The 15,000-nt window shown below is 39.7% G+C and overlaps 2 protein-coding genes across 3 annotated transcripts in view; both read left to right on the top strand.

Moving 5' to 3' along the window:
* The window catches only part of taok2b (TAO kinase 2b), a 363,536-nt gene that overhangs the window by 268,470 nt on the left and 80,066 nt on the right, over positions 1-15,000 (top strand). The window lies entirely within an intron of this gene.
* The window catches only part of wnk4a (WNK lysine deficient protein kinase 4a), a 151,438-nt gene that overhangs the window by 120,484 nt on the left and 15,954 nt on the right, over positions 1-15,000 (top strand). For both annotated transcript variants that reach the window (XM_056469098.1, XM_056469099.1), the window contains exons 13-16: positions 1,514-1,687; positions 7,334-7,382; positions 7,472-7,582; positions 13,587-14,308. In XM_056469098.1, the coding sequence (XP_056325073.1) occupies positions 1,514-1,687; positions 7,334-7,382; positions 7,472-7,582; positions 13,587-14,308 (1,056 nt within the window). The remainder of the gene's footprint in view (positions 1-1,513; positions 1,688-7,333; positions 7,383-7,471; positions 7,583-13,586; positions 14,309-15,000) is intronic.

Genomic DNA, 15,000 nt, shown 5'->3' with positions numbered 1-15,000 from the left:
GCAGTCAGAGACCAAACAAAAGAGCTTCTGTATGGGAGAAAAAGAGCAGCATGCAGTCATGTAAACCAACATACACACACACACACACAAACACACATACACGTGCTCACACACACTTGTACGGCTGTGTTTATAGGGACTTACCATAGACGTACCGATTTTTATACTGTACATACTGTATATTCTCCACAACGTCAGGACTACAGGGACACACACACGTACTGTATGCATACACACACACACACATGCACACACACAAATATGCATAAACACGCTCACAAACACACAAACACACACGCACATGCACACAAACACATAAACACATGCACATGCACACACAAGCCCACACGCTCACATAAATGCACACACACACACACACACACGCACACGCACATGCACATGCACACAGAATTTACACACACACGCTTGCACACACAAATACACACAAACACATGTGCATGCACAGACAAACACTCACACTCAAAGTCCCACACACTCACAAAACAAACACACACAGAAACGCACACACTTACAAACAAACACACACACTAACACACACACATGCTTGCACACACAAACTCAAACACGCTCACAAAACAAACACACACATATACAAATGCACACACTTACAAACAAACAAACACACACACTCACAACAAACACACACACAAACACACATGCATGCGTGCATACACAAACACTCACACACAAACTCAAACACGCTCACAAAACAAACACGCACACTTATAAACAAACACACACACGCATGCACACACACAAATGCACGCACTCACACAAACAAACCCATGCACATACACACAGACTCACACACAAACACACACAAACACACTTGCGTGTGCGCGCAAACACTCATACACCCACCCACCCACACACTCACAAACAAACACACACAGACTGGCACACAAACCCACACACTCACAAACACACACACACTCACAAACCAACACACATGCTCGCACACACATGCACACATGCGTGCACACACAAACACTCACAAACTGACCTCCACACACTCACAAAACACACACACACACACACACACACACACGCACACACACACACAAATGCACACAAACAAACAAACCTCCACACACTCACAAAACACACACACACACAAATTCACACACACAAACAAATACTCACAAACAAACCTACACACACCCACAAAACAAACACACACAAACGCACACTCCCACAAATACGCACATGCTCGCACAAACACGCACACAAACACACATGCTTGCACACACAAACACTCACTCACACACAAACAAACACACAAACCCACACACTCACCAACAACACATACACATGCACATGTGAAAAATCTCGATATTCGATACCATTTTAGTGTGTGTGTGTGTGTGTGTGTGTGTGTGTGTGTGTGTGTGTGTGTGTGTGTGTGTGTGTGTGTGTGTGTGTTTGCAGTCAGAATGGATGGCCTCCTGAAGTCAACACTTTCTCATTTGTTTGTTTTTCTCATTCCCTCAAGGTGCATAATGAGTTCATCCTGCCGTCGGAGAAGGAGGGTTTCATCTACCGCATCGCTGACATTATAAAGCGAGCAGAGTCGATGATGAAGAAGGACTCGTTGGGTCATCATGAAAACCATGGGGTCTCCCGTCCCTCGTATATAAACAACGTCAACTCACTGTCCGCTTCTCAGGTGAGAAAGCAAGTCAAAAAAAGGCCACTCGTGCAAAAAATAAAGGATCCTATATTGAAATAACACTTTAGTTTAGGTATTAATAAAACATTAAGCTTAATAAACTACTAATTAGCTGCTTATTAATAGTTAGGTAGACATTTTGGGTAGGATTAAGGATGCAGAACTTTATAACTACTAATGAAGAGTTAATATCTTAATAATATGCAGGTAATAAGCCAGTAGTTAATAGCATGAATTGTGACCTTATCTGAAGTGTTACCAGAACATTTAACATCCATTGAATATAAAGTTTTTATGGTGCAAGAGTATGCACCGATATGGGAATTGATAACCGATAACTGTTATATTTGGTGGCCGATAATTTAGCCGATAAATATGAATATTCATTGATTGATTGTAAAAACAAAAGACAAACAACTGCTTTTATTTTAAAAGCTTAACTTCAGAGAAGTTTTTAAACTTTTTAAATGAACTAGTGTTGTCAAAAATATCGATATATTGATAAATATCGGTATTAAAATATTTAAAATGATACAATGAATGGGGATTAATTAATAAGGACATTACAATTTTAACAATTCTGTTTAAATCAGTAAATAAGATTGCGCTAATTTAGATTTTCGTTTTTTTTGTAATTTATTGATAATAAAAATATTCATATTTTTCAAGGTATTGGATCAAATATCGGTATGTAGCGCACATACACCAAAACGTAGTCCTGTATACATTTCTGGATTATGTAGCCAGAGGTGCGTATGGCTGCATTTCGTCTTTAAAACGAACGCTACGGGTGGTGTGACACCACCAACGGCTTCTGTTTCTTTTCGCGCTATCAGCTGACCGCTTACCTCCTTGTGGATGGCTTTTCCGCTGTTGCCAGTTTGCCCAGTGGCAGGGTTTGAGGTTGGCGAATAACGGTTCCAGAAAGCAGGTAAAACAAAAACAGAAGGCAAAAAATAAAATAAACATAACATAAAGTAAATAACAGGGTGAGAACATGGTAAGATCGGAAAATGTGGTAAAAATCAGGCGAGGGCTTTTCTTGTTCTGGATTGCTTTTGAAAACACTGTTGGTTGGGTTTTGGGAAGTGGGTGGGCGCTGGTCAATCGGTGCTTTTGAAAACACTGTCGGTTGGGTTTAGGGACGGAGGAGGCTGGGGTAATCCGTTGGTCAGTGAGTCAGTCAGTCAGTTGACAGCGACCTCTGGTGGATTTACGTGAGAACAGCAGGTACGAATGCCACTCACGAGAGAGATTTGAGAAAGTGTACACAGCGGCCTCTGGTGGATTTACATGAGTACAGCTGGCACGAATGTCACTCGCGATGAAATTTGAGATCTGAAAAAGCGTACACAGCGACCTCTGGTGGATTTACGTGAGAACAGCAGGTACGAATGCCACTCACGATGAAATTTGAGATCTGAAAAAGCATACACAGCGGCCTCTGGTGGATTTACATGAGAACAGCTGGCACGAATGTCACTCGCGATGAAATTTGAGATCTGAAAAAGCGTACACAGCGGCCTCTGGTGGACACGCGAAAACCAAAACTGCAAAAAAAAAGTACCTCCTGGGACGTATTTGGTGCTCTCCAGAAATGTATGCAGGGGTACGTATTTACAATGAGCCTGGGTTGCAAAATACCCCACAAAAATATCAGACTAAAAAATATCATTGTCGTAATATTCGGATTGGCTGCATTTTTCCATTTCCAGATGTCATAAAACAGAACGCTAATGGACCAAGCCACAAAAGCTATGATAAAAATGGCATAAATACAACTTAATTAATGAGAAACAGTTGCATTATGGGAACAACAGTGTAGGTTTTGCTTAATATTATTACTTATTATCAAATCATCTTCATTTAAAACCAAAACTCAAACTTGAATTTGTGCGAGCTTCAGTTGAGTTCTGATAAATAACTTGCTTTATTTTATTATTTTTATTTATTACTATATGCTTATTAATCTCAAAAGGATTTTCATTAGCATAAATGAAAAGCAGCAACCTGAACGTTGCACTATTTTTAGCTGTTCTTTGCAAAAAAAAAAGTACAGTCTCACTTTACTCCAGCCTGTCCTTCAACTGATCTGCAGATATGTCTTAATTAGCGCTGAAAAGCAGAACAATGTCTGTTTTATGTAGAAGTTGAGCTCTGTAACACCATAATGGCCGTCTACACACACACACACATCCCGAGGATTGCGTAACACCACTCCAGAGGCGTCCACTGGATCCAGACCAGCTCATGATTACAACCATCCGTCCCAGACCAAATCTCTCTCTCTCTCTCTCTCTCTCTCTCTCTCTCTCTCTCTTTTTGAGTCTCAAACATCGATCGATTTCTCTGCAGACCGAGGCTATGACAGAATGTAACCCTCATACCCAAACCACAGGCTTCGCATCCAATAAAGCCAGCAGCTGTGGGGTTTATGCTGAAGAAGTGGTGTTTGTGTGTGTGTGTAAGAGCTGTTTCAGTGGCACAGAGATGTTATTTATGGCATAAATACTGTAGTTTGTAAAATGAGTGTTTGACTGAGATTGAAGATGCTGAGAGCTTCAGCAGTTAGACTGAAAGTGCTCTTAATTAAGTTTAAGGACTTTGTCATTATAGATTATTACATAAATACATTTCAACAAATTAATTGACATTTTTTATTAATAGTTTGAAATGTGTATAGATTGTTATAAATTATGGTACAAATACTTGGTAATAAACTGACAGTACTTTTTGTTATTTTGCAGACTTATTTATACAGTATGGGCAATATCACACGAGTAGCAGTGTTATATGACTGTATATTGGCACTGGCCGGAGACCATGAGCCGAGTGTCTTAGTCGGCACTAGTGCTACGAATGTGATATTGCGTTTATACATCAGTTCAACAGCATAATCGTGTGTATAAAAAAGAAAATCAAACACAGAGAGTCTCAAAAACCCTTTTGTATGAGGAACCTCTTGCTTCCACCATTCATTCACTTCTGCAGCTGACGTCAGAACAGCAGAAACCATTGCTAACTCACCAACGTCACTTTACAGCTAGTGTTTAAATGATTCTCTTGCATAATGTCTAAAACGATGACAAAACAGATGATTTTTGCTCACATTTTAAGATTATAAGGCTGAATGTGACATCAAATGCCATCAGCCTAAGAGATTTCCCAGTATTTGTTGCAATCGGGAAATCACAATGATTAACGCCGAAAAAGCCAGAGCAAAGCAAACACTACCAGATTACTATTGTATAAATACAGCACTGCAACACGCAAAAGAGAGAGATCAACTTAGAATATCACTTACCTGATTTATAATGATTTGTTCAGCTGTAGTTTGAAACTTGTGTTGAGAAAACGCTGAGTTTTTCTCCTTTCACTTATTATGCAATCTTCTGTTGCCATCTTGTGGCGGAAGGTCAACCGTCGCTTACTTTGGTCTGCTTAGACAGGGTGATGGCGGCCAATGCACTGAATCTCCGAAATTATACATATTTTAAAGTAGGCACTATACTTATAAATAAACTCTCAATTAAAAAAGCCTCAAAAGTACATTTTGTTGTCCAACAGCTGCAATATTTGTCAAATTGTAGAGTGTCCTCTTGTCGCTGAATGTGGGTGGAGTAATACACAAGGGTGAAGAGGCTGTACGAGTGCTATTATATTTATATATATATATATATATATATATATATATATATATATATATATATATATATGTATATGTGTGTGTGTGTGTATATATAAATATATATATATATATATATATATATGTATATATATATATATATATATATATATATATATATATATGTATATATATATATATATATATATATATATATATATATATACATATACATATATATATATATTATAGTTTCTTAAAGAATATATTGTTTTAAACTACTAAAATGGCAATAAAAGGTCACTTTGTTAAACTATGGTCAATACCAAAAGTCAACAGAGCAGAGATCAATTTGAATTATTTACAATACAGACATGCTGTATTTATATTCATTGCTTGTACAATAAAATGTATAAAATGGGAATATAAACTGCTTATTGCAACTTAACTTATTTATTCATCATTTTGTATATATATATATATATATATATATATATATATATATATATATATATATATATATATATATATATATATATATATATATATATATATATATATATATATATATATATATATATATAATTTTATTTACTTCTACTATTTTTAGCCAACGTTTTCATGAATTTTGTACTGCACAAAACCTTTCCAAGGTCTTATATTTAATGCCTAAATAAATATGCGATTTGTGTAATTTAATTTAACTCTACCCCCTTTTACACAGGGTGAATGTTTATTGATATTTTTTTACATGTTAGTTCATCAATTTCCAGCTACCTTAATAGTTATAAATGCATGTAGAAAACAAAAACATCCTTAGGACATAGAAAAGAGGGAAAAATGAAAAGAAAAAAAGAAAAAGGGTCAATAAGATAAAGTGAATAAACAAACGAGTGACCTAGCTCATAACAATATGTCTTGCTATTGAAGCCAAAGCGGGTCCATCGCTATAGGAAAACTGCTTTTTAATTTAACTTTCCTTTTTAAAAACATAGTCAGCTTATAGCATTTAAAGCAGCAGTGCAAAATAAAGTTGACTCAACTTAATATTGTGAGGTGACTTGCTGCAGAGCTTTTTGAATTGACTTGAGTTGCAGTATTTGCAACCCAGGCTCATTCCGAAAACGTAGTCCAGAGGACGTTTCTGGAGACTGCGAAATACGTCCCTGGAGGTATGTATTTTTGCAGTTTTTGGTTTTCGCGAATCCGCGAGAGGCCGCTGTGTGCGCCTTTTTGGCTTCTCGGACGTCTCCCGCGAGTAGCGTTCGCGCCCGCGTTGTTCTCGCGTGAACCCACCAGAGGCCACTGTCGAACGAACGTCTGTCTGTCCGACTGGCTGAATGATTGATTGCTTCCCCGAACCCAACCAATTTTACCGATTGACCTGCCCGCCCTAAACCCAACCAACGATTTACGAACGAAACCAACGAAGCCTTTTTTTTTTTTACCACGTTTTCGGATTTTACCACATTCTCACCCTGTTATGAACCTCTTCGCTTTATTTCTTGGATTCTGTTTTAGTCTTACCTGATTTCTGGAACCGCTCTTCCCCAGACTCGAACCCGGTCGTCGTCATGGTGGTCAGCTTCTCTCTGCGTCTCGAGTCCGCCGACGCACAGGACGAGCTAACCGGACAAACTGGTTGCGGCGGGAAAGCCCTCCACACGAAGGTAAGCGGTCAGCCGGCGAGCGCTAAAAGAAACGCCGTCATACCGCCCCGCAGCGTTCGCTTAAAAAATGAAATGCAGCCATACGTACCTCCGGCTACATAATTCGCGGTCTCTAGAAACGTCCTCGGGACTACGTTTTCGGAATGAGGCTGGGTTGAGTATTTGGGTTAAAAGTTGAATCAACTCAAAAAAAGCTGTAGCTGTGCAGCATGTTTCCCAGCATGTTAAGTATCCTTTTTTTACAGTGACTAAGTGGTTTACTCATTTTGTTTTAAAGTAAAGTCAACTAATCAGTCTTTTTACAGTATATTTGACAGTCAAAATTAACCATCCTTTTTTCTCTTTCAGCCAAACCTGCACAGTCTGGCACGAGCTCATTCCTCTTCCTCTCTACCAGGTAAGCTCCAACATTGAGTATTGCTGATGTCAATATGAAGCGCTCTTTGAGTCCGGCACCTTCCTCACACGTACACATGTGATTTTCAGCGGAGTTGGGTCTGGGCTCCGGGGCCAGGGCTTCTCCTCTGGGAGCCGCTGGAGACATTACCTCATCCACACGTCCACTCTTACGCTCGCAGTCTTTCCATAACGCTCCAGGTAAGAGAGCACTTCTCTCCTGTTTCTATCCGGCTTCAGTCCTGTGAGTGGGCCGCTTATTAAATGTCATCGCCACCTTCAACATACACTGTATATCACAGCTTCAGTCCGACTCAAGGGACTCTGGGTGATTGCTTTAGCTGAAGGCAACTTGTTTTGTGAATGCTGTATTCAAAGGCTGATAGCTGCATTAACAGTTCAGCAGACCCAAAAAGCTGTCTGTCATTATGGTTTATAACGTTTCTGTGTTTTAGAACACGAGATAAGTGATAAGGATAAGATTGAAGTTATTGATTTATTGTTCTAAATATAAAAGAATTCAAATACAACAATGCAGACACCATTATGCAACCCAGGCTCAATTGAGATGTACCCAGGGCTACATTTTTCAGACAATACAGACTACGTCTTCTCGCAGTTTTTGTTTTCACAAATCCACTAGAGGGCACTGTGTACATTTTTGACGATCTCAAATACGTAACTGGGGCACGTTTTCTCATGCGTGCCATTTTTATAGAGGTGTGAACCAACACTGGTCTCACGGTTGGGTTCGGTTACGATTATCATGCCATCGATTCTGTTCAATTCGATATCTCGATGCATCGACGATGCTTTCCACACACAGTTTTATATTTTTCTTCACAGCAATTAATTAATTTTTTTTTGCTTTTTATAATTTTTTTTTGAGGTTTTCACCTTTAATGTATAGGACAGAAGAGATTGTTGACAGGAAAGCATGGGGAGCAGAGAGAGGGGGAAAGATCGGCATAGGACCACGAGGCGGGAATCGAACTCGGGTCGCCGTGAGCACAGGAGTGCATGTTTCGACGCACTAACCACTACACCACTGAGGCCAACATAGCACAGCAATTCTTGTATTAAAATGTATAAATATATTTATATTTTTATACTATATGTAATACATCTTTGTCCTTCAATACAAACAGTGAGATATAACTGTATCTTTAAACAACACGAGCATTTATAGCAAATAAACAAATATAAATATCCCGCTCGCTTTCTTAGTTATTTCTAGTGAGTTCGTTCTTACATTCCTATGATTGGTCATGCGCTCAACAGAAAGGGCTGTGATTGGCTCTAACGATTTGTCGCTGTTCACCGATGATAAACACTGATAAACGGCAGCGCAGCCAGCAGCGATCACAGCTGATCCGTGATTGACGCGGAGGAGAAAACTCTGCAGGCACGCGCTCGTGTCTGTATTCAGAAGTATTGCTGTAACAGCCGAGAGAAGAGGAAAAGTCACGCCAGCAGGTCAAATGGGCCAGTGAGAGAGAGAGAGAGAGAGAGAGAGAGAGAGAGAGAGAGAGAGAGAGAGAGAGAGAGAGAGAGAGAAAAGGAGAACTTTCATTCTCTCAGTCGCAATGAAATAGGGGCTTCTGCTGTAAGTGTCAGTGAAAGAAAACAGACACACACAGTGAAATTATGCAGTTTCTGCGTTTCTAAGTAGTTGGAGCGTTGTAAATACTCGCGCTCGCCTCCCTCGCCATAGTAAGCTACGGAGACATAGCACAAATGAGATAAATGACGTCACTACATAATAACCGGTTATGATTATTACTGAACCGATACCCTGTCTGCATCGCGGTGCACCGAAAAAACAATTCATTTTGACACCCCTACATTTTTCATAAATCTACTTTAGTAGTCTCAACGTCCTTCTCGTCTGCTTGTCATGCAAAATACATCAGCTTGCTATTGACTGATCAGCACACCCCTTCCCTAAACCCAAAAGAAAATGTTTTCAAAAGCAAATTAGCAGAGAAACGCCGGCCACATACCACAATTTCACGTTTTTTTTGGCTGGTGGTGGGGGTGGGGGTTTATAGAACCGTCCTACACTGAACAAGAACCCCACTCTGCCCGTATCTCAAGTTTGACATTGTACAAGGTGAGCTACAGAGTAAAACCGGTCATGCCGGAAAAGCCACCCATACAAACATTACCAGTCAGCAGTAGCCAAGGTGGGTTCGGGGGGATTAACCACCCTAATTAATCAGGGGTGTCAAAGTGAATTGTTTTTTCGGTGCATCAAGATGCAGACACGGACAATTCGGTATCGGTTCAGTAATAATCATAACCGGTTATTATGTAGTGACGTCATTTATCTCATATGCGATATTTCACTATAGCTTACTGTGGTGAGGGAGGCGAGCGCGAGTATTTACAACGCTCCAACCACTTAAAACGCAGAAACTGTGCACAATTTCACTGCGCATGTGTTTACTAGATAGTCTTTCCCTGACACTTACAGTAGAAGCCCTTATTTCACTGCGCTTGAAAGAATGAATCTCATTGTGGTCATTTTGACTGGCTGTGTGACTTTTCCTATCCTCTCGGCTTTCTCCACCGCAACTATCACGGATCAGCTGTGATCGCCGCTGCAGTGTTGCCAGATGTAGCTGACTGATTCCAGCTCAAAAACTATCTAAAACTCACTGAAATGCCTATCCAAAAACCGCCCAATCTGGCAACACTGCGCCGCTACAGTTTATCAGTGTCACTCATCGGTGAACAGCGCCTGTGAGGAAAATATAAAACTGTCTATGAAAAGCATCGTCAATGCACCGTGATGCACCGAGATATCAAATTGAACGGAATCGATGGCATGATAATCGTAACCGAACCGTGAGACCAATGCTTGTTCTCCTCTGAAGGACGTCAAAACAAGATGTATGGGTGGGTCAGCCCTTTAATAGTGAGTTTTCTCTGGTATATATCTTAAATAATAATATTAATAGTTAAAATAAGAGATAATATAAATATGAACCGGCAAAGAATAGTTCCAGAAAGCAGGTAAAACAAATACAAAAGGCAAAAAATTAAATAAATGAGTAAATAACAGGGTGAGAATGTTGTAAAATCTCAAAACATGGTAAAAATCTGAAATTTGAGATCTGAAAAAGTTTACAAAGTGGCCTCTGGTGGATTCGTGAACGCAAAAACTGCAAAAAGCATACACCCTAGCATGTATTTCACGCTATCTAGAAATGTATATAGGGATACGTTTTAATAATGAGCCTGGGTTGCAAAATACAACTTACAACCCAATCAAAGTGACAGATAACGACATCAGTAGTGAAACTTCTATCCCCACATGTGTTTGTGAGCATCTCTCCCCATCCCCTCCGACTCATGGATTTCTGTCACGAATTAAAAACAAAGCTCCCCAAATCCTGCCCTTTTCCAGCATCTATCTCTCTCTCTCCTTCGTCACCACATCCCTTCTGTTTCTCCTACAGAACATTTTGTTTTCCTGCTTTCTAGACTTATGCCTCCATGATACACCTTCATGCTCGTTTTTTAGAAAATGAATACCCAGATTTACTCAAAGAGCCACTGTTGTAATGTCGACAGCAATTACGTTCAGCCGCCGTTACAATGGGAGCTTTACAAGCGAATTGCGCAGATGGTTTTTATTTGTGATTTGGGCTCGTTCGCTTCATCAGTGTGAAGATTCAGACGTGATCATTCATTGTTGACGTAATGGACCATTGGAGAGCGTGTTCGACTGCGTTTCCATAGAGAAGGCACTGTGCGAAAGGGGGAAATGTGCACAGCACTGATAGATGCAGAAAGAGAGATGATTGGACAACAGACACTCGCATAAAAGACAAACAGCAGCTACTACACTCTAATAACATCCATAAATTAGCAGTTTTTCTGTATTTTTCTGATGTTCCCCCATTTATGTATGCTTTTGAATTGCATTACGGCAGCTTGATCTTTCTTCCAACAACTTTTAACCTTGGAAAGTTAGAAAAAGTGACTTTTTATGAACATGTTTTTAGTTTAAAGTGATTTCTTGATATATTAATCTTGCTTATTTCTCTATATATTCTATCTTATACAATATATTTTATTCAAACTCCTAAAATGTCAATAAAAGTCACTTGTTTTAAACTGTAGAGTTGAATTTTAACCATCATATGTTGAGCAGAGATCAAGGTCACATAAGGCAATTTTGAGACCAAGCAGGCATTTCATTGCAAATGCATTTAAACACTTAATGTCCACAAATATTAATAACAGTAAACAACATTTGCATTTCTTCACCTTAAAATGTACCGAAATTGAACCAAAGTGTGACTTAAAAAACCAAGATATGTACTGAACCATGAATTTTCTATACTGTTGAGACCCCTAATTTGCATTAATTTAAATATTCAGTACACTGTACAATAAATAAACTTAACAAGTGACTTTAACTTGTTACGCTTAAAATTATTATGTTTTCAGTCACATTTTATTTTAATGTACAATTCACACAATGAACAAAGGTTTTTTGCTAAATAATTTACTAATTAGCTGCTTAATATTTGTTTGGTAGCATTGGATAGTATTAGGGATATAAAATAAGTGCTAATAAACAATTATTATCTTAATAATAGGTCTGTTTCAGCTCAACATACTCCACAAATAATGTTTTATAACTCTTTAAAACTGCCCCTTTTAGGCTTTGATCCTAATTGTGGCGTTTTGGTGACTGTCGCTTTAAATCCAAATGAGATTGTGCTCTTCTTAAAAGAAGGCAGAGCTACTAGTGCCTATGTGTCAGCATAGTGGCAGATTCAACAATAAGACTAACGTCCTATGCTAATGAGGGAGATATGGTCACTAGTGGGCGGGGCTCTCCCCCTCTGATATCACATATAAACGATAGACTGTAAAAGATATGGACGTAGTATCCGTGACGTCACCCATAGGTTTCTGAAGAGCGCAAATGAAGCTACAAGTAGGCGTGGCCAACCGTCGCCATTTTGTTCGCACGTCATTGCAGCGACCGGGGGATACCAAACAAGGGCAAATGAGCGGAGCTACAGATGCCTGCTAGCATTTTGTTTAGACAGGCTTTTCTTTGGGAGAAACGCTTAATACTTCATTACCTGCGATTCGTTTGTGTTCTGACCACATGTGCTTGGTTGTGTACTATATCAATAAAGTGTTTAGTCTTTTAAAACACTGTTGTAATACATCGAGCCACTAAACATTGTTCTTATGACGTTTTGTAAATGCAAGACTATTGATGAAATCCAGTCATAACACTGTGTGACAAATTTTCAGATTTTATAGCTTACAGCTAATCAGTCTGACAGATTCTGGAGTGTTTTACAGGTCTAAAGAACATTATAAAGGATAAATTATCTTAAGTAAAACAAAAACATTTAGATAGATATGGTGTTTAGGCATTTAATTTCACTCCCTTGGCAATTGGAGGCAACATGAATGGTTTGTGAGCACAATTAAATGCACAGAGCATCCCATATCATCTGATAATTGTAGGAAATAGTCGTAAAAGGCAATTGACTGTGTAAAGCCACATAAAACAGAACAAAAATACGATGTATAAGCCAAGTTCAGCGGCTAATCAGCCGGAATCAGCTGAGGCGACGAAACGGCGAGCAGCGAGACTTAGCTGTCACTCAAATAGCCCCGCCCTTAATTATGCAGACTTAAAATAACTGATTAAAAACGAAACGGATGAGTTATAAAAAAAAATTCACCCCCTCACAGTTGTCATGAAGGGTTATATTAGCTATATACACCAAAACCATCTTTTGTACAAGGCTGTAAACATGTTTTTATCAGCTGTAAATCGGCCAATTTAGCATTGTAGTCAGTGGACATCTGGAGTTCCTGGAGCCAGCCCCCACAGGCCAGTCGATGAATTGCAGTTTCAGTTACTTCCGTATTGGCTTCATGAGGGAGAGCGGGAGGTTGCCACTTGATACAAAGGCAGAATATCAATCAAAGTGTTTCTGCAGACTGTTTTTATCAAGTTTGATCATAAAAAAAATAGAATTAATTTATGTTTACCATTATTTTTGCTGCTTATTTTCACACACAATTGCCACCCATGTGGGTTTAAACCCCTTATAAAAGTCATGTTTGCATAATAGCTCCTTTTTAATACATTAGTTGTAAGTAAGTTTTCACTTTTTAACAGTGTACTAATTTTCTTTCTCATTTCCCCCCCCGGCAGGGTCTCCTCACCCTCATCACATCCCACCATCCTCAGTCTACCCTCCTGATCCCAGAATGCCTCACTCTAATCTACCTCACATGCAGCAATACATTCCCTCTTATATTCCCGCCGGCACACACTTCCCGTTCCCCTACCCTCCTCACCCGGCCTCTCCAAAACCAGCACACACTCCCCTATCCCGTGTCCACAGCAGTCCCGCATACACCCTGTCCTCCACGCCTGCGTCCCCCAGTCCGCTGAGCTCTGATATTCCACCAGACGTCAACATGATGTCTCCGGCTCCAGCCATGTGGCCTCCGCACACACAGCCTCTGTTTTCTCTGGCTAATGTCTTGTCTATGGCGATGAGCATGGCGCATTCCTTCATGCCCGCGCAGAACCTCGTGCAAACCATGCCGGGTTTCCAGGCGGGTTATCCTGCCATGTTTGCACCCCAGTATTCACCATCTCAAGAGTATTACCAGACTATGGACACCCAGTTTCGAGATTCTCCAATGTCGCCTCCGAACAGAGCATCTTCAGCTCCTGCCACCGGTGTCTCCATATCAGTCCAGCAGGAAGCGTCGGGTCAGGAAGGAGCGATGTTTGCCAAGGAAACCTGTAAGGAAAATCCGCAGGACTACAGATCTGCTTCCTCCAGACTCCTACTGGAGCATCGGAGCAGTCCTGGATCTTCATCGGGGCGCTCGTCTTCACCACGAGCGAGTCCTGACAGCAGGGTAAGACTCACTTTGTGAATTTAAAGTATTCATTTTCTGCTAGGGATGTGCAGTTCTTTAAAATAGAGATGAAGGTCACACTATATTTTAATGGGGACATATTATGCCCATTTTTACAAGGTGTAAAAAAAGTCTCAGTGTGTGTGTGTGTGCGTGTGTGTGTGTGTGTGTGTGTGTGTGTGTGTGTTTGTGTTTGTGTGAAGTTTCAGATCAAAATACCACCAAAGAGCATAGAATCACCAAGAGGCGACACTCTGTTGCTATTTGGGAAACTGCCACTAGATGCTGCTAGTGTCACCCGGCGGCCATTTTGCAATGAAAATTCCTATAGGAAAACAGCACGAATAACTAACAGTAGACAGAATGAATTAAAATATTGAGTTAAATATGAATTAAAATGAGAACATCCTCTTTGAAAAGTAACATTTTAAAACATTTTAAAACAATATCCTAACGAAAACAGACAATTTTTAAAACGTTGACAAGACTAAGTTTAAAGGGCACATAGTTTACCTCTTTTTTATGATTTAATATTAATATTATGGTTCTTCTGAGTGTGCTAGTTTAGGATCAGTTTAAAACACAATTCAGATTGTTATTATAATGTGTTAAAAAGTGTCATGTTGGGGGCGTGTCCACAGTTCGCTGATTTAGGGGTGTGTTGCTTCACATGTAGACTAGTTTCTGCTTCC

Source organism: Danio aesculapii, chromosome 12 (assembly GCF_903798145.1).
Source record: "Danio aesculapii chromosome 12, fDanAes4.1, whole genome shotgun sequence".
NCBI classification, from domain to species: Eukaryota; Metazoa; Chordata; class Actinopteri; order Cypriniformes; family Danionidae; genus Danio; species Danio aesculapii.
This window is presented reverse-complemented; position numbering and strand designations above follow the sequence as displayed.